The sequence below is a fragment of the Cydia pomonella genome, chromosome 6 (assembly GCF_033807575.1).
Source record: "Cydia pomonella isolate Wapato2018A chromosome 6, ilCydPomo1, whole genome shotgun sequence".
Taxonomy (NCBI): domain Eukaryota; kingdom Metazoa; phylum Arthropoda; class Insecta; order Lepidoptera; family Tortricidae; genus Cydia; species Cydia pomonella.
The window spans coordinates 13,710,911-13,736,212 of NC_084708.1; the positions used below are offsets into that span (position 1 = coordinate 13,710,911).

Below are 25,302 nucleotides of genomic sequence, written 5' to 3' on the forward strand. Positions count from 1 at the left end.
CAGTCTTTTGGCGCATAAATTTCACTCAGCATCACTGCCCGGGGAAGTCTATCTGGGTCTATAGAACATGAACATGGCGCAGGCACCGCAACCTTCGGTGTTTTTGGATGGCAGTGATACAGTCGACAAGCTCGAGAACCCTTTCTTTAGTCATGCGATCCCTCCAGGTCACTCCGAAAATCGGTGAGAGTCAGAATGATTTACTGAGTTATTTGAACTTAACAGATTAAACATTAAAGGTACTAAATCCTGGCGTAATAAAAATAATTGTACCTTAGCGTTTTTTCTTAAAAATGAAATCGATAATTTGAAAAATTATAACGCCTGCAAAATTGTAATAGCAAGCAAAATATTAAATGAGTAAAACTTGGAAACCAAAAATAAAATGACTCGTATTATAATTGAATATGAAGGTACAAAAAAGGTACAAAAATTTGGCTTTTTATCAATAACCACGGGAACATAGCGTAATAAAGTACACCCGCCATTCTGACTGTCAGGATTGCGGGTGACCTGTTTTTTGGTGATAACTTTAAGTACCGTGAGGTAGAATTTTTTTTAAAGGAGGTACTAAATAGTACAAAGTAGAAGATTACAAAAATATGGTATGGTTTTCATTTAATTTTATTTAGGTACACCCGCCATTCTGACTCTCACGAAAATCGTACTTAGCGACGCTCTTGTTTGAAGTTGTCCACGATTCAGATGCGTAGATGAGTATGGTTAGGACGCATGCTGATGAAATTGGATAAATATTTTATTACAAAGTAGTGGGTCTTCTACTTTACTAAATTCTTATCTGCCAAACGTCAAGTCGAGCAAAGCGAAGTGTAAGGCACTACCTACCTTTTCTCGAACCGCTTCGTCGTTTTTTTGTACTCTTATAACTTGGGTTTGGATTTTACCAGATAAAAAAAATTCCTGGGCTATGATGTCAATAGTGGACTCGGGTTATGGTGTCAAAAAATCATGTTAATAAAGCATACAAATTTTCAATTGCATATCTCTTATACTTTAGACTTTATTCATATCTAAAACACCCCGATTTCGTCACTCATTCACTCACTCACTGATGATCAAAATCAAAAACTTGATTTTTTTTATAATAATTATATTTTTTATTTATAACTTTAGTTACCCCCAAAAAAACGAATCAAGACGAATCTAACGATACCTCATACATCAAAATCCATCAAGCCGTTTAGGCTACAGGAGGCCACAAAGAAACAGACATACATACATACACTCGAAAAACATTACCGGAGGGCAATGTTCCCTTTGGCAGTCGGGTAAAAAAGCAGATTATATAAAAATGCCCTCAAAAAGTGGCAGCATGGTTCCATTTTTATCGCTTGTCACTATGCCCGTTTCTTTTCTTTCGCACATACGTACTTGTTACAACGTGACGGGCGTGGTGACAAATGATAGAGAGCCGACCATCTTAGCCCTGCAGATACGTATTTTAGTCAATTACCCTGAAACCCTTTAAATTAGGGAATGGAAGATAGCCTTAAGCAACATACAAAAATAAGTGAAATCCCACCAAAAACATTTTCATGAAAAATATTGCCAAGACGAAACCATAAGGCTCGCACTGACAAAAAGTTATGAGATCTCCTGTAGAGCCAAGCTTCTTACTCTACAAGCCCTAACTTCACAAATGCTACACCTTAGTCAAAATATGTGTCTTGGCTGTTTCATTACTACAGCCTTCGTTCGTTTTCACCTTCGCACATGTGACGGTAGCGAAAACCGGATGCTAATTGTTTTATAACCCTAATTGTAAAAGAGCCATTAGCGCTAGCACTTATCGGTGCAATTCATATTTCTTCGACTATAAATGGCAAATACATGCATGCGAGTGGGGAATGATACACACAAAACAATATTTTATACTTTTTTATTTTGTATAAAGCACTTCGCATGATGATCTACGTTTAAAATATACAAAAATACGTTACATTATCATTATTGCAGTAATTAATTTTTAACATATTTATCTCTAGTTTTAAAATCGTACATAAATAGTTATTACAATAATTATAAAACGCTACTTTTATATAAATATATAAGCGCATAAAATACACCTCATGGACATTAAATAATTTCTATAAAAATAAGTTAGTAGCCTATTTAAGTTTGTAATGAGCACTAATAAGTGCAAATAAATTTTTCAACTCGGTCTAGAGTCAAATATCACAGACAATTTTAAAAATTGTGTCAATGTTTGGGCGTCTTTCTTTGTTTAGCTTTTATCTTTAGTTTCATGTTCTAAATCCTTGCCTAACAAGGTCACTAATGTCACTATAGACTTAATCCAACACTAATATCTTTACAAACTTTGCTTAACTAATCTGTGAACCATAAAATTATCCTTCAGGTTTTAGTAGTAGATATATTAAAAAACTATCAAATTACCTTCACAAATTATTATTTTTTATCTCCGGTTCTTAATAATATGTTCTTCATCTACATAGATTAAAAAGGAAAACACATCGTTGCCATTTATTCAGAACCCGTAGGTAGGACTTATTTACATGTCATGAATTATCTATTATCTTCTCAACCACAAGTAAAATTAGCCAGAAAAATATGTGTATATTTTAATGTTTACATATATCATTGCTTTTTGCGATGACATATTAGTTAACTTAATAAAAGAATTTATCTGAGCTTTACGCTTCGAAAAAATAGCAGAAAGTGCAAGAACGACACACACACAGTCACAACATATTAGGTTTGAATTTACCAATGAATTAATGTGTGTGTAACTGTAAACCTTATTAGACTGCTTCTACGTAACTCTGAATGAATGTACTGTGTTTATGTATTTCCAAATACTTATGTGCCCACGGCCGGCAGAACGTCCCTCTTTGTCGCTTGCCATAACGACAAACGATTGACGAGATTTGCTTGTATCTTTATACGAATAACCTGAGAAGGTGTCTTTATGGCAAGCGACAAAGTGGGACGTTAAGTCGGCCGCGGTCACATATGGTCAATTCTTACATGTAAAACAATTACAAATCCACAATTATAAATATATAAAAATGCTTGAAATTATAATTGTATATTTGCCATTACTTACTCAAAGCTGCATTCAAACCCTATCAATATGTATTATTAGTTAACTCATTCAGCCCTAAAACATACGGACATATAAAAGGTTTTTAATTTTATTGCCGGCCCATGTAAATATTGAGCACTCCAAGAAACTCTTCAATGCGATTTAAGAACTCTGCTTCGATTAATTAAATTGGGGTTAAGTTTAAGTATACATATCAACAAATTACTAAAATGCTTAACATTTTGGCTGTCTATACTAACTCTACTTACGTGTAAACTGTACATGTAACTGTTACATATTAAATTGCTTCCAGATTGATTTTGAGGCTAGTTCCTATGATAATTCTTGGGATTAGTTGTCAAGCGGACCCCAGGCTCCCATGAGCCGTAGCAAAATGCCGGGACAACGCGAGGAAGATGATAATTATTGATTTTGAGGCTATTTGACCTACACCGTACATTTCTAAGGTTGGTACAGCCAGCATCAAAATATGACTACGCTTAAAAAATATTTTTCTAATAGCTTAAAAAAATAATTAAGTCCCTGTATGTAGAACAATTAGGCTGTAACAGATACTCTTAACAAGAACGCGGACTGTAGAGATATATTTCCATTTGGAAAATAATTTCAAATGGCAGTTACTTTGGAGCGTTGTTTCATCCACTTCAATCGATTAGAGATGCCCCGAATAGTGGTTTTGGCCGAATACTGAATATCTGGCACCGTTCTGGGCCAAAGTGCCGAATATTCGGCATGACATGCGAACATTTTAAGTCACAATTATTATATTTTTTGTTGAACAGAATAAATGAATGTAGTCGGAGTCCATCAAATCAGATACATGATAAAAATAAAATATTCTGCAAGCAACAAATGCTCAAAAAGGGTTTTCGTATTTAACATCTTTCCAATAATACATTTTAAATATTAAATATACTTAGTTTTGGTTATTTTTATTGTGTATTTTTTCTATTTAGCAGGTGCAACAGATATTCGGTATACAGCCGAATACCGAATATGCGACAAAATGACCGAATAGGCCGAATACCGAATATTCGGCTAAATGGTCGAAAAGGCCGGATACAAAATAGTTGCCGAATATTCATGGCATCTTACTATCGATGCTGATGATACAACACCTTGGTCACTTTTACCATTATTACTAAAATTGCATCCTAACAAATCCTTCTTTAGGTGTAGGGAAAATAGGCAGTAATACGACGCTTAAGAATATGTGACGTTTTCAATCAAAAGGTACCGCATTGACCGTTGTCGATAAGATTGATTTCAAATTGAAGGTATGTGGAAATAGCACCTTATTGACAACCGACAATAAGTGCCCTTTTTGTTGGAAATGTCACATTACTCACATTATGTTCGCATTTTTAAAGACTTATGCTCAATTCTTAGCAAAATATTTTTTAGGATTGCCAGGTATTGGCAACTTATAATGTTATGCTAGTATATGGTCATGATAATGCTTTAGTTAGATAATCGTCCACCAAGAACAATTCTGTATACTTTGATCCTTATTCTTTCTCTTATTTAACAAATTGAACACACATCAGTGAAAGAATAAGGATCAAACTCAAATGGCGTTCTAAAAGTTTCAATTATGTGTCGAAAGATGGCAGTAAATTTACGTCGCTACAAAGTTTTATTTGGCAATACACCTTTATTTCAAATTCTCGTTGACAGTACATAACATAACCGAACTGTTCAAGTATTCTTTGGTGCTTATGGGATCCTGATTTTCAATGTACCTAGATTTATGTACGCCGGACAGCCCATTAGTGTTAACGAACTAAGGGTGTCTAATTTATTGCTATAGGTGGAAAGAACTTAGCTATATCATCTCAGATTAACTTCATTTTTGTTTAGGGAAATCACGCAGACATTTTTAGGCCTAAAGTACGTAAGTATTTACAAGGTAGAGTAAAAGTCAGTTTGCGCCTGGTGCGGTGGGCCGCAGCAGGCGCAGGGCAGTCAGCGCGTCGGCGCCGGCGCCCGCCGCGCCACGCGCAGCAGCACCGGGCCCGCGCGCACGTCCTTGAACAGTCGGATGGCCTCGCCGTGCGTCAGGCCCGCCGTGCCGCGCCCGTTTACTGATACGATCTCGTCTCCTGAAATTAAAATTATAAGAAAATATGTAGTGCTAAAAGATATGAGTGTATACCACCACACCAACTCCACCATGTATGTTATATTTTACGTGACAGGACTTTGTATAGGGTGTGATTGGATTGCAGCCTTAAAAAAGCGTTATTTATTTCTCAAAGAATACCTACTACATTGCGAGAGAAAGTAGAACATTTGTCGCAGATGCCAAATCTCTGGCATGTATACAATAAAAATAATTAACAAATAATAATTAATGAAATATTTCTAGAATGTAATATTTTAATAATTTGTGGTTCTCTGGTTTAGACGAATAGACAAGAATTCATAATGAAGGCAAAACTAGTTCCGCATTTTGATGAGGTAGTTTAATGTAATCGCTTTATTTAAATGTGCTACAAATGGAGCACAACAAGTGGATAGGTGTATATTATCGCCATGTTATGACATAACATTATAGTAATACCAGGATTTACTCCTGACATATATTATATATATTTTTTTTAAGGGCATGTTTCTATTTGATATTACAAATAATCGAATACGTTTCTGTTAAATTCTAATATATGTACCTCAGAACAAAATGATATTTTATGTAAGTATCTACACACTTATTAATAGTTATGTAAGTACATTTTATCAATTAAATTGTAAATACCAGGTTAACGAGTTTTTAATACTCGTACTTATAAAGTACCTACTCATATTACTTAATCGTAACAATAGTTTCTCCTTATCTAAAACGTTGTTGGCCTTGGGCACGGGCCGTATGCGAGTGTCCGCTGTGCCCGAGTGACCTCCAGTACATCACGACTACACCTACACTGCATGCGTGTAAAAGGAAACACCTACTAGTTTTCCATTAGCCACCTTGTCACTGGCTACAAGTAATAACACACTAACATAATAATTACGTACAACTGGTTTCTAATTAAGTGCCGATAATTGAGATGGCTCGGTGACTATACTTAATAACGTAAAGTAAATACTGGCAGACCTTCGTTGAATTATACGTAGCTTAAATCAAGATTTATCCTCCTTCACCTTTTCGATGACGTAACCTTTATATCGACATTTATATCGCGTACAGGCAGGTGTATGTAGGACGAACCTCACTTAAGCGACTGTAACTCAGGGGCAAGAAATACCAATAAATTGCAGCTGTCGATTAACCGTTTCCAAGGAATGTTTACTGCAATGAAAGGTTCTTGCACCACGTTCGGCGTACTTTACTATGTTGCTCTTTAATCTTAAAGTGATAAGAGCGTTGAGAAGCGTTGAGCGATAAGAACTGTATGAAATAGGTTGTTCTCCGAGGAGATTACAATTTTAAATCAATGTTTTTCTTTAGCTCAAGGGAATTCTTTAAACGGTAACTAACCTTCTCGTAGTAAGCCCGATTCGGCAGCTTGTCCGTTATTGAAGATAGTCTTGACGAAGATGCCCATGTTGCCTCGCGGAGAATCCCGGCCACCCACGATGCTGAACCCGAGGCCTTTTCCTCCTGCTGATTTGGTGAACCGAACCTGAAATGTCAATAGATTTTTCTGTTTAATTAACGAGTATACCAGAAGTTTAAATCAAATACCCGACATAATAAAATGTATAAAAACGTGTATGGCAGAGAATGGACACATAGACAGACACCCTGATGACCATAATGAAAACCAATAATGAAAACCAATCATGTACTCCTGTACAGATCCTTCTAATGTTTGACAATCTAATGACGATAAGGTTTGTAGGTGTAGGTTTTGTAGTTATTGTGCTTATTTTGACTTTGTGGATGTTTTTTGCTGGATTTTATTGACGAAGCCTGATATGTGTATTTTGCATGTCTTGAGAATATTGAATAAAATACATGTTCTTTGTCAACTTCCAATGTATGTATGTATGTCCGGGGATAGAGAAATAAGTAAGCTTACTTATTTTTATATGGTTCGGTTCATGCAAATAATGCAAGCTGGACCCATGTCCCATTATTCTATTGAACTGGAGCTTCACATACCTAAGTTGTTAAGTACATAGCTAAGTTGTGTAAGTACCAATGCAATATTATGTTACCATCAAGCTGATCTGATGATAAACACAGGAGGTGGCCATAAGAACTCTGTGAGAAAACAACGCAATCGAATTATGTTTGGGTTTGTTAGAATTGTCTGGGTGAGTATTAGTTGCCTGTTGAAAGAAAAGCACAGTCAACTATAGAAGCTTGTATCAAACATGAAATGTGGCATACATTAAACTAACAAATAAAAACTTATTTGATACTGACCTCAAAGGACTGTACCCCGTCGCGTGGTTCTGGCGGCGGTGGTCGTTTGGTCTGTTGTCCTGAAGTAGGAGGCGCAGGCGGCGGGCGCGCGCTCCTAGGCGTCGCACTCACGCGCAGCTCGGCCACGCCGTTGCGCAGCGGCTGCATAGGGTCCTGTCGAGCCTGCACTCGCGGCAAGCGGTAAGGCTCTTCCCACAACCTTTGTGCTGGCTCTGGCGTTAAGCGACTGTATCCATTTCTATACACCGGGGCATCTAATTCAACGTTTTCACTATAAGGCCTTCGAGTTCTTGATTCACTACTCTTTCTACGTTCTGGTATATAATTAAAGTCTACTACGTCGCGATTTTCATCGTCTGGACAGATTAAGGGAGCACGATCGCGAGGCGCAGGCGAAGCTTTAGCGCGATATACGTTTGGAGAGCTACATCGCCGACGCAGAGTACTTTGCCGCGGAGGAGAAGGTGATGGTGGTGATCTCACAGCGGTTGGGCTAGGAACGTAGAAGGTAGCCGGTTGTTGCTGCTGTTGCGGGGAAAGGACATCATGCGCAGAAAGAGCCCGTCGTCGGAGACCTCCCCCGAGTTTGCCTAAGGCACGAAGGAGATCAGGCGCTCCATTAGTCACTCGTAGTGATGCCGTGGTGTACACTTTCCCACGATGTCTGAAGGATAGCTTAGCCGGCGGCGCCGGCGAGCAGTGTGCAGGCGGGCGCGGCGGAGAAGGCGAGCATCGCACGGGGCTAGGCTCTCGGTTGCCAGATCCAGGTCGTAGCCTCGAGCAACGGCGGCGCAACTTTCTCCATCTTTGTGACAGGTTTGCGTTCCAACTTTCTTCTGAAAATTAATTTTGGCGATTTAAACAAGTGTTATTCACATGAATATGCGATATTAGTTAAGTTACAAAAAGCTCGGAGTTTTACTAATATCAAAAGTACACAAGTCGTGTTAGTGCTTTTCTGGTTGCTGTTGTAAAGTAGGAAGTTACCTTTCTTATTAGTATCGGCGTCGGAGGCGTAGTCGTGGGAGCGCGGGGGCGGTTGCGCGGGCGGCGAGGCGGGCGCCGCGAAGCTGTGCCGCAGCGGCGTCATGCGGAGCAGCCGCGGCCGATCGCCGCCGCCGCGCGAGCCCCAAGCCGGCGCACCCATGGCTCACCAAGCCCTGGAATGGTTAAGTGTTGGTTGTGAATAAAGCCATGTGTAAATCAGATAGTCACGTCACTATAGTCCTTGATATTATTATAATAGGTATTATTATACAATAGTACATACGTTTTACAGTACATATGGCCCTTTAAATGTTCGACACAGTAACGTAATATGCTAATTTTGGCACTAGTGCGGTAAAGTAGCACCATATGTACTGTAAAATGTTTTTATTGAATCTCTTATGAGATTTTTAGGTTATGCCTAAATAACACAATGTATATATAAATATCAATTAGAATGGTGCATTTCAAAGATCAGAATAAAATTGACTGACATAAACTGATAGGTGCAGAAATTCTAGTTGGTCTAAGATACCAACTAGAATTTCTACGAAGGTAAGGGTAGGTAGATACACATATCCAGAAAGCCTTATCAAATAAAAATAATTAGATATTCTTTAAAACGGAGTTAACTAGTACAACGGTGTCTTGAGAAATTAATTTAATTTACACTCAGGAATGTACCCTTAAATTTAAGGTATTAAAAATACGGTAAGATCGGGTTGACTGGAAGAGGTATTCGAAGTATAAAAATTAAGATTAAAAAATAAGTTATTTTGTTGATTAGTTATTGATATACCGGCATTTGCTCGTGTTACAGGAAACACCCGGTATACCTACGCGCGAATGATATCAAAAATAAGATGATCCTGGCATCAATTTTCTAATGGAACCGGCTTCTGGGTGTAGGTCAGGTAGGTAAGTACATGTGTTTCAGGATATACCTGTGTGCGGTACGGAGCGCTCGTATCTTCATGCACCAGTCGAACTACGACATTAACTGTTTTTTATCTTACGTAAACAAGTATTACTAACCAGTCCTAAGCTACGTTACTTTACCTCGGAGCCGCTATTAACTACCTACTTAAAATTAATAATTAATAGAGCAGCTATAAATAATCATGATCTCATAATAACTATGGGTTTATAAGTGTTAGTAAAGGAAATTATACTCTCAGAATAAAATCTATGTGGTTTAAATTGATTAAATTAAACAATTTCACGTTTTGTAAGTACACGGTGTTTAACCTGGAATTATTTGTATCAATAGTATACATACTGACATTTCTCAGTTGATGCGTAAAAAATGGTAAGTGTAATCCGAAAATCCGAAATTATTTGTTATATTATCAAAAATATGTGTCGTGAATTTGAAAACCTACTTATACAGCGTGTATTTTTGATACGACCGCATAATCATAGCGTAGTTACTTTAGGCTTTAATGAACACACTTTCATAGGTTTTATAAAAAATGACGATTTTAATTTTTTCATATAAAGTAATTCAGCAAGCAGTGAATCACTCAAAACATCGTATTTAATGACACGACGTCACAATTGTCACAAGTGATCATGATGGTCGAAATATACATTGCCACCCAAAGTATTTTCAAAAATTAATTATGCTCCGGTACCTAGTTAAGACTAAATTTCAAAAAACTTTCAGAATTGTTTTATTGCACTAAAATCTACGTCTAGTTTAAGTTTACGGTTAAGTATATCAAAACTACACAATATATTAAACGTCTTCACGGATTTCTCAATAACGTAAACGGCATTTATGATTAGTATAAGTACTAAACTAAGTAATATAACGGGGTCAAACAGGATCAAATAATCGTATGATGGCTAAGATAACGAGGGTTGTTTAGATATTACTTTTTATATCATACTCGTTCCAAGATTATTAAAACATCGTTACGGTACACATAAATTAAGTAGGTACTTAAATCTTCCGTACAATACCCTCGGCACTTATCACGCATCGCTAAATATAGGAGCAACTCGTAAGTACTTATGGTTTGATTTTATTACTGTATAGTAGCAGGGAGGTGCCCTGTTGGTAGTCGAGAGATTATTTAAATGTATGTAATGTAGTTTACGCGTAATACAAGTTTTCTATTATTTATCACAACTCTAAGTGCACACTTAGAGTTGTGCCGTTTTCGATAACGTTCTCCGTTTAATGGGGTATGAGGAATAATTCTCGAGGGAGAATATTCCCCATACAAAAAAGATAATGTACTCAAGTACGGCACAATATATATGTGCACCTAATTAGGTCTTACAAGTGGATCTAAGATTGTATGGCATTATTATTCATAAAAATCATAAACATCTGTCAAATCTAACATACCACTGGTAATCGTTTGTTTCTATCTGTCATTGTGACATTTGTGTTTGTCACAAAGATATATAATTTGTGTACAAAATTTAAAAAAAAGCATTTATGTTATAAATTTTAGGAATCGTACGTATGTCGGTCTCAACGAAGTTCGGCCGCCCATTTTCTTAGAATAAGCGCATTTGGGCAAATAGAATAATGACTTTATCTACGCTGTGTTTATAAACATCGTTGAAACGAATCCGGATTTGAGTACCCCACAAGCCCACGGATTGACATTAACGCCCACACCGACCCATGGGTTTAAATCAGCAAACAACTGGCTTCCGCTGTGTGTTTGAGAAGCAGCGTTCTAGTAAATACTAAGATTGCAACGTCCCAGCCCAGCTGGTAAACAATACACGGAGTTACTTGATACTTTGATTAGGGGTCACATACTAGTACTGCTAGTGCCTGTAATAAGAGAGCAATGAAGATTTAATGGAATAGATTAATTAAATTCAATAAAAAAACTGTATTACCACTGTATTAATTATACGTATTTTAGGTATTAAAATCAGTTCAGTTCTCAGTGATGAACGCTCAAATCGAAGTATAATTTCTTGGACACGAGATGAAGTTTGAAACATATACATTATAAAGATACAATATTAAAAATACACAGTTATTATATTCATATCAACACAATACCTATCAAACATTTTTTTGAAATAGTTTTATTAGAGAGGTATGGGCATTGTGAATGTCATCTCGCTTTGTGTGGTAGGGCACAGCCAGTGGATGTCATTCCAGATCTAGAGCAGAGCCCAACTGGGGAAGTACCTCCACCTTCAGGCAGGCCGTATGCTTGTTTGCCACCGACGTAGTTTTTTTTTTTTATTATAATTGCATGTACTCGTACAGTGACGCGTCTATCCGACACATAAAATCTAGTCCAGGAAGACGTATGAGTGTAATGAATGCAGCCCTGTAATAAAGATAGCATGGTAATGCGGTGCATCTCGTTATAATTAGACGCAGACGGCGTGTCCGACCGGCGCGCGCGCCACCGTTGCGGATATCCGCTCCTGCGGTCGAATACTAAATAGGAACCTTATAGTTTTTTTTTTAATACAACTTGCTGTTGCTTGTCTTGCTTGTTGGTAGCTTCTAGGTTTAAGCAACTCAAGGTTTAGTCCACTGTTTTAAAACTTGTAGGGTAAACTAAAGTTTTCTTTCTTATTATTCTGCTCGAGAATTCTCGAGGCGACAATTCTAGTGAATTTTGTCCTTTTTCGAGAAGGGAAAAAATACCTCAACGCCTCGAGAAATCAATTCTCTGATAGTCATTATAGCAGGTCAGAGAACGCTCTTACTATTCGAGATAGAGGGATAGCTAACGAAATTTAGATTTTCGTATAATCGATCGAAATTTCGGTCGTTCGAATCGATGTGTACCCACCCAAACAAATATGAAAAGGATTAGTTACATCTAAAGTGTATAAAGCCGTAGGTAATGCCAACTACCGATTGAGCCAACATCGACAGAGAATGAGCGCGTTTTCTCGTTATGAGAGAACATTGTCCTCTATCAGATGATGATCAGGCAGCACGCACTTCAAGAAGAGGCTACGTATACAGAAACACGTCCTGTATAGACATAAAACTGTCAATACCTAAATTAATAAAATTACCTAACATTCGAAAAAGATATTAGCGGTTTGCATTAGCAAAGATAAAGTAAACTTTTGAACCAGAGTCTACCGGCACATACGTTGGTATGATGGTGCGAGCAAGATGTAAGTACAGACACCAAAAACAAAAATTATCAAAGCGACCCTGAATTTCTGGTGATAGATATACCAATGATTTTGCAATAAAAACGTGCAATTCTTACACTCATTAATTGTTAGTATTTTTTCGACCATGAATTAACCACTCAATTAAGTGCAAGCATTCGCTTGCGTGCTTCAACTAATCTTACCAGTATGCTATAATGCACTAGTATTACGCTGCCCCACGCAAGACCGTTCGTGCTTGCTCTTGACACAAATCGCTGGAAAGACCGTAAAACGTATTGGACGGGGATACCGTAAATTTGTTAACGACCAAAAGGCTGTTCGTGTAGGATATAAATGGTGGGTAATTTTATAGGGAGCGTTGTGCCGACCGCAGGACCAGCATTAATCTCGAGGGCGTAAGTATTTTAGTATAACATGTAGACAGTAATCTATCTCCAGTCATAAAGGATTCCGGGATGACAGAACACATATATTAAGCAGCCGTACGTTAGATATAGTTGACCCCCCCCCCCCCCCCTGCATAGACTGTTTGTATGCATGGGGTCAACTATCTCTGCAGCTGAAATAATAAGAAGTGATTGTTAATTACATAGCGAATTGGCATCGTCGACATGAATTGATAATTGCTTATCTTATACTGAATCTGAATTTTAATTGTAATGTTTAATTTTACTCCTCATGTATATATTTTTACGCTGACGCAGAATATGTTGACCTATTGTAGGTATGTACTATATTCTTGGAAATAAAGTATTGAAATTGAAACAAAATTTTTGAAATCTGTTTTCAGGCACGTAACCACGTGTGACAATAGTTTCATCCGGGGTCGAGTAAGTGGCCAATCGCGATTTTCAATCTTACGTGTTTGATCGGTTCGGAACCACTTTAGAAATTCAGGTTGGATGTTCGAATGTTGAACGCAATGACTCCTAGTCCCAAATAAACCAAGCTGTCGTTATGGGTGCCCTTGTAGCGACTACCATCGTATGTTTGCGCACAGGTCTGAATATGGACTACTTTATTATTTTGACTCTGGTGATGGCGACCGCAGGACGAATATTAATCTCGAGGGAGCAAGTATTTTGGTGTGGACACTAGTGAGTAATTAAATTCCGCGTTGCTACGAGATGGGGCGATCTTTATTGCTGATATACGACCTCGGGACAAAATAAAAACAAAGGGGAGTTTTATTTGGGAACAGCCAGGACTTTAGTTGAACGTCGATTGCCAGACGCACGATTACCTAGCGTTTACGCGAGTAAATGTTTTTATTTGTAGGAAAGTAAATACTTTTTTAAAATCATTATTAAAAGAAGGGTTTCCTTTACAATTAAAGATGTCACCCTTATTGTGACATAACAAAACAAATCAACTTTTATTATCTACGCTTAACGCCTTTTTTGATTACGAGAAGGCTAAAATTAAGTTAAAATTACTTCCTTTTTTTACGTAGCAATCATAAACAATTATGAAAATGTTAATTTATAATGTTCATGATAATAGCTATAGGTATGTTATAAAATTTGCGAAGTCGAGAGTTAAAAACCCGATCAAGTGCGAGTCGGACTCTCCCATTGAAGTTCCGTACAAGATTGTAGTTACATATTACATATATAGGTTAGTTAACGCATTCACTGCCACCGACGCATATATGCGTTCACCGTCATACAAGTTTGTTCCTAGGCCACGCCCCCTGGCAGTGAATGCGTTAAGGAAAAATAGTGTCGCAGTTTTTCAGAGCTTTTCCCGAAATAAAGACTATATTTTTTATGATTTAATTATAACTGTATAGTTTCTGAATTCTTCCTATTTGTGTAGTATAAGACGGTATTACTTGCCAAATTTCATAGTTCTAGGTCAACGGAAAGTACCTCCTATAAATTTGGATTCCCTTGAGAGTGTTGAAATAGGTATACGTTTTCGGCGGCATAAGTGGCCGTATATATTTTTTAAATAAAAATGTTATTTAGTCTGGTATCAACCCATTACATTACAATAATAATTACATCGCAAATATACAATAAAATTTCTCTAGACTAAAATTATAGATACCTAAGTTTCTTACTTTAGGTAACTCAAATTTAATTTTTTCACAGCGTCAAGGGACTGTAGACCTGAGTATATGGTTTTAATTTGAACTCGATACCTCCACGAGTTCCTGAGATAAAGGGTCTTGATAGACTGACGGACGGACGGACAAACAGACAACAAAGTGATCCTAAGAAACACCTGAAGGTTTTCTTTTTGAGGTACGGAACCCTAAAAACATCGCATTATTTGTGTCCTTGTTTATTTCCTTATATGAAAATAAAAATAAAATTGATTTCATTGTGGTTAATTCTCAAGAAGCATCTCCATTGTCTGCGGTTAGATGAAAACCTCTTCATAACTATTGTTAGAGAATTATAGGTCACTTTATTTGTTATTGGTAACCGCAAAATCTATTTTCATATTTCACTGTGACAAAATGACAATAGCGTGCAATTTATAATATGACGGCTTCGTTTAGCTAACAATGAGTAAAACAGTTCAGCTAGCTGTATGCGGATCGGAAGCTTGCATTAACGCCAGGGCCGCATTTAGTAAAACATTGTTGAATGTGTTAACCTTTCGGATAAATACTTTTTTGTAGATATTCCTGCATCAAATATGTATTGAATTCAACTAACATATAATTAATTAATAATAAATTATATTTAGTATTAGTTTTTAGTTTTAATTAATAGATAAGTTAGTTTATTTTTATTGTGCCCGACATTTAATTACTTTTTAATAAATAAGTTATTAACTAACATATGTATATAAAAATGTATCAAAAACTAGCCGTTCCGTAGCGGTGCGCATGTATGTATTTTTCGCATATAGGTAAAATTTGTGAGAGCCGCATGTATGTACTTGTAGCAGCTCGACGAACTCGCGGAGTGGACCACTCCTCTGGTCATGGTCTGTATCATAAGTACCAAAGCAGCGCGTCGATGTATATTTTTATATCCACAACTTGTGGGAACTGGAAAGGCAAATTTAAACAAAAAGCTTGCTATATTTCAACTGCAACCAATATACTAAATGTTATTTTAATTGTAACCTAAGCCTATACTGGATACGGCTCTGGAGCCGTTAATTCGTTGGGTCCCGTTGCGCGCCGAATTCGGCGGCGCCGTGGTCACTGCTCTTCCGTCCGGCGCGCACTATTCGCCGATCGATGCAATTCTTTAACGGTATGTACGTAAAAACTCAATCTTCAAAACAATAACGAGGTCAAATTTTATCTGAGTTACGTTGAAGTACTCAGATATGGAAGTTTTTAGCGTATTCATGTTTCAAATCTTTAGCACAAACTTCAACCTTAATAAATTAGGACATAGCCGTAGGCGTAGGTGAGATTTGTAAAGTATTCTGAGATAGACCATCAAATAGGACAACGAGCCTAAATTATCTGCCACGCCATGTGTTGCGAATGCAACTTATTATTATATAAAAATCAATGCAGTAGCTAAACGCAGCCGTCGGGCTCGGCTAGTATTCGGAGGCTTTTTAAAAGCACCAATAGGAGCGCTCCACATAATCTGTATCGCGGCCAATTGGAAGCATTTAAATCTAAACCTTTTGTACTGATCAAATCAAATATTGCAAATCCCTCTTTCATCATCCTCCATACTATCAACACCTACTTTCTACATTGAACCGTTTTGGCAAGAACCCTAGTAAACCAGTACCTTTGGGAAGATTATACTTCACTTCATTATAAATCGAAGTTTTATTTAAGTCGTCGAGATCCTGACCTGCACGTCGGCTACACCATGCTTTAAGAATTGTAAAAATATTGACATACCTATCCTTCTTTGTAAGACTGTCACTATCCTATTATTTTTAATAATACCGAATACAGAAGTAATCTTCTAATAAGTTTTATAGTTATTATGGCAAAATAAGTACTGAAGTAGTTCATTTTAATCCCATTGACCGTATAGTAAGAAAACAGAAGTAGAAAAATGACGAGCTTTTCAATGACTTTCCGTTCCCAGCAAAGCAAAAGCTACTTAGCAGTCATGATTGTATGTAAATCGTGGAGATGGCCGTAATTGAATACTCAGATCACAGACGCTCCGTCTAGATTGCAGCTACATAGTACTATCTGGAGCTAAGTATTAACATCACATACTCGTACTAAGACATGCAGACGTGTAGTGCAGACATTCAGTTCAATGAGATCGAATTCAGTCTTGGCCTGCATTCAGCGTTAAAGATACTTTATTATTCAAGTGGGCATATTACAATGCGCTTACACCGGCTCTAACCCTACAACACTGACCCGAGAAGATTTAAATCCCCCCTCAATTGGAGGAGGGTAGCCCAATATGGACCGGCAAGAAACTCGGCGGGACACATCTTTTCAAAACATTACATCTTATAATTAACACACTCTATAGTCTATAGGTATTTATAATCTATTTAATATAATCTCAATACAGAGCTCCATTTTAGATCCGTTCGCAAACACTTAGCTTATATAATTATATTTAAATTACATGAAAATGAAAAGATGACAGTTTCAATTGAAAATTAGTCGCATGAAAGTTTCTCCTATGCAGTTCAAAGTAGAGCATAGAAATTTTAATAAAAAACTTCCGTGAGACACAGACATATTAAATGTATATTATATGTCGAGCGTGTGTGTGTGTGTATATACTTATGTAAAATACGTGAGTGACCCGTTTTAACATATTTAATAAAGCATAGGAAGCCTAATAATCTAACATACTTAATTAATAAAAATATTTATTTTGGTGAAATATAGTCGGTAGCGTAATTTACTTGGTACAAATATAGTTGGTAGGTATTATAAATAACACTACCTACCGACTATTATGTAGGCTAAAGTAGCCATTTAGTGCATGACTAGGAATAGGTATACCTATACTCAGCGGTGACAAATCCGCGACTCCTACGTTGTGTTGTGTAGTTCCATTTTGGGACAAGACTAGGGAACTGCGAAAAGATTTGTCTACTTAATTAAGGAAACGTAACTCATGTTTGTTTTACCAGGAAATTGCTAAACTTTGTTTAGTAGTATATTTTTTAATTTATAGATTGGGTTTGATTATCAACTTTTACACCCGACCCGTGCAATATGCATCATAAACATCTTTAAAAAATCGGCCAAGAGCATGTCGGGCCACGCTCAGTGTAGGGTTCCGTAGTTACTCTTCCGTCACAATAAGCTAAACTGGAGCTTAAAGTATAGTAAATTGTTAACTACGGGATGAAACGGTAACTTTCACGCGAGTTAAACAAATAGGCAAATTTGCATAATCAGTACCTAATTAAAGTGTCTTTTTACTATGAAGGGGAAACTTCTTGCGTTAACTCAAAAACAGCTAAACTGATCGTGTCCGCTATAGTTTTCATTTAATGTCTTTCTTAAACTCTACTTCCACAATTTTTTTCATATTTTTTGGACCTATGGTTCATATGGGGGGGACACATTTTTTTTTCTTTCGGAGCGATTATCTCCGAATATATTCACTTTATCACAAAATGTTTGTTGAAGACCCCTATTAGTTTTGAAAGACCTTTCTAACGATATCCCACACTGTAGGGTTGAAGCAAAAAAAAAATTCACCCCCACTTTACGTGTAGGGGTACCTCCCCTACAAAAAAATTATATTTTTAGATTTTATTGTACGACTTTGTCGGCTTTGTTGATTTATATATCCATGCCGAATTTCAGCTTTCTAGCACTAACGACCACGGAGCAAAGCCTCGGACAGACAGACAGACAGACAGACGGACATGGCGAAACTATAAGGGTTCCTAGTTGACTACGGAACCCTAAAAAATGGACATCCATCATGGGAATCGGCTTGTACGTGAAAGCTGCATTATCATCAGGTTCGTATAATAAATGTACATTATGTAGCGTCGGTGAAGAGGTGCTCCAAAGGTTCTCGCCCTGCGGGCCGCTTTGTAATCAAGTGGGGTAGCCATTATATCAGAAAGCTCTGGCTCATGCATGTTCTCAAGTGCTTGCTGCGATACAATGACACGTGGGAAACGACAAAAACCGTTCGCTATATCCGTTGCCGGCGGATCAATTAGAAGGTTCAAGTAGGGCGCCAATCACTGACGAATTGCGAGAACTATACATAATTTGTTACACAAAGTACTTTAATTTGTTAATGCTTGCTGTTGAAATCCAATAGAAAAAAAAAAACTAAATTGAGCAAGAATACATAGTGCGAAGAAATCTACGAATTAATCGAACTTTTCGATCCATACATACATGTACCGTAAACTTAATATACTCGTATCCTAGCTATAGTTTCAAATCGTATCATTTTTGGATTTTTTTGTAATAGGGGTACATGCAAGAAAATAAAGATTTGTAGGTACTTGCGCATAAATCGTGTAGAAAAACCTCCAAAATATATACATTATTATACTCGTGATCGTAGTTACCTATACTTACCATTGAGCAATACTTCCATAGAAATTAACACTACTTCAGCACGAAACATCTGAAAATGTTGTCCAAATATTTATTTTGAGAGTGCATAAACACATTACTTCCTCTGATATCGCTTGTGAAGGCTGCTTGGCGGCTAACTTCGTGGACACCTTCACACCTGACTCTCGTCAATGGCTACTTATACTCTCAAAGCTGTAATAAATCCGCTGTTCTGATATGCTGTAAGAGGGACTGTATGTGCTACCCCGTGTATGAATGGTGCCTTTCTACCCCTAATAAATTAATAATCCCGAAAAGTCAATTGTTTTACCGAGTGTATCTTCCCTAATTCAAAAGTATATGTATAGGTACCTAATGTAGCCATTGGTAATGTCTTCAATTTGTATCTAAACACGCATCGCATATTTCGTAAAAAATATCGTCCTTTGAGAATCTTTGGTTAATTAGTTTTTGTCTTTGCTTTCCTAGTAAAGTCCTTAAAATGTACAAGGCTAGGGTATAGCTTAAGGAATTTATAGCATGTAACGGGTTCGTGCCCATGTTGCGCCCACACTTATTAACGAAACTCAGATTTATGCGTCGCCGCGATAGTGGCACAATGGGCCCTATGGAATGTGACCCAACACTCATTCGATAGACTTATGTTTATCTAGCTGATATCTACGCTGTGTAGCCATATCGTTCCACTATTGCAAAGACGCGGACCTTTGCTTTGACCTTAATTCACGAGTGTCAGTATAGGAAATTAGATATAATGTTTTAATGAATATGAATGACTTCAGAACTGTCGTATATTATTGGCGATAGCAAGTAGGTCGCCTTTCTGTACAACATTACTGTTGTTGCAGCTCTCAGCTGTTGCCATTATATTGTTCGCCGTCGAATTAAGAAACTACCCATCAACGCTGCTCTACTTAGATCCGAGCTCATCGAACGAATCTGGGAAATTACTTCTCGACACTGCTATTATGTTCAACCTCCTTTATTAGTTTTTTCTCAAGAGAAATCAGTTTGCGCTGGTTCCATTTAATGTTAAAGCATTATATCATTGTGATCTGTGTCCCAAGCAGAGCACGTATTCTGTGCGAAATTCTAACAAATTAGCTGAAAAACGATGTTTTGTTTGCCTCTGATAACCTTGCCCACCATGTCCGGGTTGCATCGCTCTTTGTAAGTAATTACCATTATGCCCACCACCTGAGTTTAAACTTTCCAGGCTTAAAATGGGCTTAATTCATTAGTTTAGTCAGTGAAGACGATAAATTTCGCATTTATTGTGAAGTTGCCACAGCCAGTTTGCTATGTAATGTATACCTACATGTCGACGCAAAGGTTTAGGAACAATGGAAGTAGAAGTCCGTGTGAAAATATTTGCATCCTTTGGGTTAGCGATGATGTAATAAAAGAATTACCTATACTTATTGTCTTTAATTCTGCGAGCAAGTAACTTAAATTATCATAATTTAACACTTACCGACTAAATCATCTTATTCGTTTCGCAAACGCTCGCATTGTTAGGAATACAAAATAGACAAGGTCAGATTCACAACAATTTACCTGCCCACTCTGTCCATAGTTATAACTAATCGTTCAAGAGTAAATGTGGACCGTGAATAAATGCTTTTCCGTTTAGGCCTGACTTCTCAAATGGAGATAAATTATTGACAGACAGAAAAACTTTACTACATGATTGCTTTTTCTCGATGCTGGTGGTCTTTGCAACTCGTATTCACTTTTTCTGCGAGAAACATTTACGTGCTACGAAAATGTTTAACATTTAACTCGAATTCAAATATGTATTTTATGTTGCATTGCATTACGCCGTAAGGTATTATCGCTCGAAGATTCGCAACATCAGAAACGTGGAGGTACCGTGACTAACCACTTTTGTTATGGCGGTCTTTGCGGCGGATGTCATTAAACGGTCGGCTGACTAGGAATGGTCGGTCGTGCCAAAACCTAAGCCCAAAACTGCCAACATTAAATAATCTTATAAGCAGGACTAAGGACACTATCAATTAGAAATAGCTGATACGAGAGTAAAAGGTACTGATGTGTTTAAACTGTTCAACTATCATTTGCTCTTCATAGCTTTATTTAGTATAAGGACTAATGATTTAGTAGCACGCAACGCGTAGTTTGGTAGCGGGTTTCTCAATTGAATGAACGACGCTTTATGTAGTCTAACAAAGGGTTCAGTGTGGGTTCTTGTGAAGCATTCCTCATCTAGTAGCTCGTCTTTGAGCCCTGGTATGCCGGTGCCGACCCGGTACAAGCCGCCATTGTCCAGCAGTTTCATTATCTCACGCGTGGGAGATCCGGAATATGTGGATTAGATCTAGTTCTACTTATGTTGCAGTAAATTTAAAAGAACTACCTACACTACGACGTCATTTAAATGTTTTCGTTACCAAAGGCGCCGCCGTTGAAAGCCAAAATATAGATTGCGTCTACTTTTGTTCGTATAGATCAAGGATTGTTTGAAACATCCGTGGCTTTGTACTGAATCATGTTTACAATAGAGCGAACTCTACATTACGAAACTTGTATGAACTTTAACGTTTCCTGCGTTGCGAATATTGCGGCGGTAAAACATTAAATGATCTTACGTGTCGTGAGAATTCTCCAGTGGTGTTATAGACGGGTGAACAAAACTGTAAAAAGTATTAATGCGCTCATCTTCTGCTTTGTCGAAAACAACTTGATTATTACTCGTTCCGTTGGTGGTCGCTCTTGATTACTAAGACTACGATTTTAATTACGGACTTGCGCTTAGGAGAACGGTAAACGTGGGTTATTATAAAATTAAAATATTGCAAAGTGTTGTCTAGCAGCCAGGCTTGCTCAAACAAAGGATTTGGTCCTAACCAACTAAACAAAGACGGTAGTTAGATAAGCTGTGAATCTTTCAAGTCCACACTTGTCCCTGCCCATAACTGGGGCATCTTGTTTAATGACATCAGTCGCCTTTTAAGGCGTCTCCGAGGCGAACGGACTCAGATTTTGGCGAAGATATTAAGATACCAAGTAATATTAAAGCTTTTCATAAACACCGCCTCTTAGTAAAGAGTCTTTAAAAATAAATTTAAAAGATAATTTTGATGAAACCTTCGAAAGTTCTTTTAAATATTCTGAATCTGAAAAAGATTGTACTGATTAATCAGTGTCTATATTTATTTTGCTGAATCTCGCCAGGAAAAAGGTGAAGATAGGGCAGCCGAGCGGAGGGCGCGAAAATAACAAGTTTACGACTGACGATCTGTAAAATACCTATTACCTACTTGTTGATGGGATCGTTTTGTCTCGTCGTCCCTTCTCTATATATATATTGTATAGTATATTGCGTAAACTGTTTACTAGACAGACTTGTTGATTAAATTATTTCAATATTTGCAAGTTCACCATTTACACAACAATATCAACATTACAATGCGATGGATTAATCGTCTAATGGATTGAGGCTCCACAATACCGCAATATGCATACGGTATAGGTAATAAGGGGAGGGTGGCTGGATGCATGACGGTGACGACGTCTGCATACTTCCAACCTTTGTATTCAAAAATCACCTTTATCGTCTCTGTTTTAGGGGTTAAATGCTATAGGTTTGGTATAATATATAGCAGACGGACTGTGACGAGGGTTTAAGGTACGCTGCGAGGGGAAATGCTGGGGACGAATGTAACAACAGCTATGCAATGCAATGCATGCGTGTTGATATTAGATATTTATTTAATTAATGGCCAATTATATTATTTGTCTTATACTTACCTATTTCTTAGTGATTAAATATATAAGAAAGTATTAAAGTTATAACAATTTAATGTACAATAGATAATAAACTGATATAGATGAAATAGCTGTGTACTATGTACAGGGGGAACTTATTCCTTTAAAATATTTCTTTAAGCCAGTCTCTGTTGTTGATACTTATATGATGACTAATATCAAATTTTGAACAAATCAATAGCACAACGTCGCTTCCTCAATGGCTTAATAGACATTCACAGTAAAAAAAAACATTGGATCTATAAATATGATGAAGTCTTGATGTCAATAATGAAGCATTAACAAAATCTTAAACCGTTAAAATTTTCCAAGTGGCAACTCACTTCTAACCGTTACGTTTAAAATTCATCGTAAACACAAACCTTTTTTTAATTTATCCAAGTCATGCAGACATCGGCGATCGTTTGGCACTTTAGTTCAAAAGTCGCGATCATATTAAAAGTCGTTAAGTTTCAAATCGCTCATTCAAACTTTATATGTAGAAGGCGGCACAACACAAATCATATCGATCGACGCAGCTGATGCACTACACGATTGCAGCCGGCGACAAGCTGCCCGACGCGGCACGTTCGCCTAAGGCGAATGACGAATTAATACTAACATAACCTCAAACAAAATTACGCGCGCGCCGCTCGAGAAAATGCTTTATGCTGTCCGTACTTTGTAATGGGGAGTAAAGACGAGGAAGGACATATTGATGGCTTATTGCATGACAAGGATAGAGGATTGTCAAAGGTGCACTGCACACTACGTAGTATGTTAAAAACCGTCTGCCGGTCATAGGGGCCATTATTTAACGAAAAAAAAACAATATAAGGAATTTTATGCCTATGTATATTTGCATATCAGTTACTAACTACAACGGAAATAGTCGGAGTTGTGTAAGCCGTTAACGTTCACGGTAAACACTGTTAACATTTCCAATAACTGAAAAACACCGCACTTATTATGATAAGAAAATATGCACACACGATATCGGGTTCAATTACTAGCAATGTGGTAATGCATAAAGAATACGAGTAGGTAATACAAACTATTCTGGACAAAATCAATAGGTGATATTAATGCCATTAAGTGCGTATATGTTTTATAACTCAAACAAAACTTATTTATTTGTATAGTACTTGTAGAGAAAAAAGGCGTCATATAAAACACATCAAAACAAGTTTTCACTCTCCACTTGAACATGTAGACAAGTTGAAGACCAAAAAAAAAAATCAAAGCGTCAACTGTTTGTGTACCTGCGCAACGTCTGCGTCTCCCGGCCCTTCCCAAAGCCATTGAAGCGTGAAGAATGAATGATTTTTAACAGCCGCTAACAAAAGTCGTAATAAATCCTGGCTATTCTAGTGGTTGGTAATGTTTAGAATTCCTTTTGTTGTGATCGAGACTGTTTATATGGGTGAAGAAGTTATTTTGATATAACCAAACTCCTTTACTTTTTTTTCTTTTAGTTTAAATATTCTATTTATTGAAAAAATATTCTATTTAATACTCCTTTACTTGTATCGATTTAGATTACATTTGTATTGGTGATATTAACCAATGCTAGTTAATAGGACAACTATATTTGAGAACAAAGCCCGTTATTACCTCAAGAAGGTTTGAAGGACTTAAGAGGAATATAAACATGATAACGAACATTGACTGATTACTCATAAAGATGGCTTATCGTATGATGAAATTAAAAATATATGTTGAACATGCTAAACTATTCAAGGAATTATACGAAAGGTTACGAAATCATGAAGGTCTACATGGCACAAACTTATTCGGTGATCTAAACGTCGTTGTTTAAAGCAGAGGTATTAGGTATAAGTACCTACCTTCATGTATACATTTAACTGACTTATAATATTTAACCATTTTTTTTATTTATTTTTTATTACGAAATTAAGTTTTGGTACAAGCTTTTATCGCTGATTGTACTTTTGTTGACACAGGCAACTAATACTCATTGAGAGAATTCTAACAACCCCAAACACAATAGGTTGCGTTATTTTATTACAGAGTTCCCATGGCTACCTCCTGTCACCGTCATCAGATCAGCTCCATGTTATCATAATATTGCATTGTCACTCGATTTACACATGTATGCAAAATTCCAGCTCAACCGATAATCGGGAAGTGGGTCAAATTTAGCTTCCAAGATTTGACCCACACTACAGATATACTAACAAGGCAAAAGCTTGTAAAAAGGATATCTTGTATTAGGAGGAGTTGAAGAATTACAATACTTAAATAGTTATATGTAAATAAGTGATCATTATGCTGCAGCTGAAGTAGCTTTTTAGGTGACTGTCATTTAGTATAATGTAGTGACTGTAGTGAGTACCTTAATGTTGTGTAGGACGAAGCCCACATGCTCTCGCGCCAGAACGTCTGCAAGGCTGCGCTCACTAATGATGAACTCATGGGCACAAGGAACACAAATGGCGGATTATTATTAGTAGGTACTTGATTATACTTGTA

At 37.1% G+C, this 25,302-nt stretch overlaps 1 protein-coding gene across 1 annotated transcript; it reads right to left on the bottom strand.

The window, feature by feature from the left end:
- Nucleotides 1–1,883: 1,883 nt before the first annotated feature.
- On the bottom strand, nt 1,884–24,157 carry LOC133519033 (inaD-like protein). The gene is made up of 5 exons (XM_061852897.1): nt 23,193–24,157; nt 8,448–8,620; nt 7,461–8,296; nt 6,567–6,711; nt 1,884–5,190 (listed from the first exon to the last, which is right to left on the bottom strand). The coding sequence occupies exons 2-5, from the start codon at nt 8,605–8,607 to the stop codon at nt 5,054–5,056; spliced, it is 1,278 nt and encodes a 425-aa protein (XP_061708881.1). The 5' UTR covers nt 8,608–8,620; nt 23,193–24,157; the 3' UTR covers nt 1,884–5,053.
- Nucleotides 24,158–25,302: the final 1,145 nt, after the last annotated feature.

Bases quoted from the DNA above. Each gene is read 5' to 3' on its own strand.
- LOC133519033 (XM_061852897.1), bottom strand. From the start codon at position 8,607: ATGGGTGCGCCGGCTTGGGGCTCGCGCGGCGGCGGCGATCGGCCGCGG. The intron at 6,712-7,460 runs GTCAGTATCAAA...TTGACATTTCAG, and splicing joins ACGGGGTACAGTCCTTTGAG to GTTCGGTTCACCAAATCAGC. The intron at 5,191-6,566 runs GTTAGTTACCGT...TTTTAATTTCAG, and splicing joins ATCGGGCTTACTACGAGAAG to GAGACGAGATCGTATCAGTA.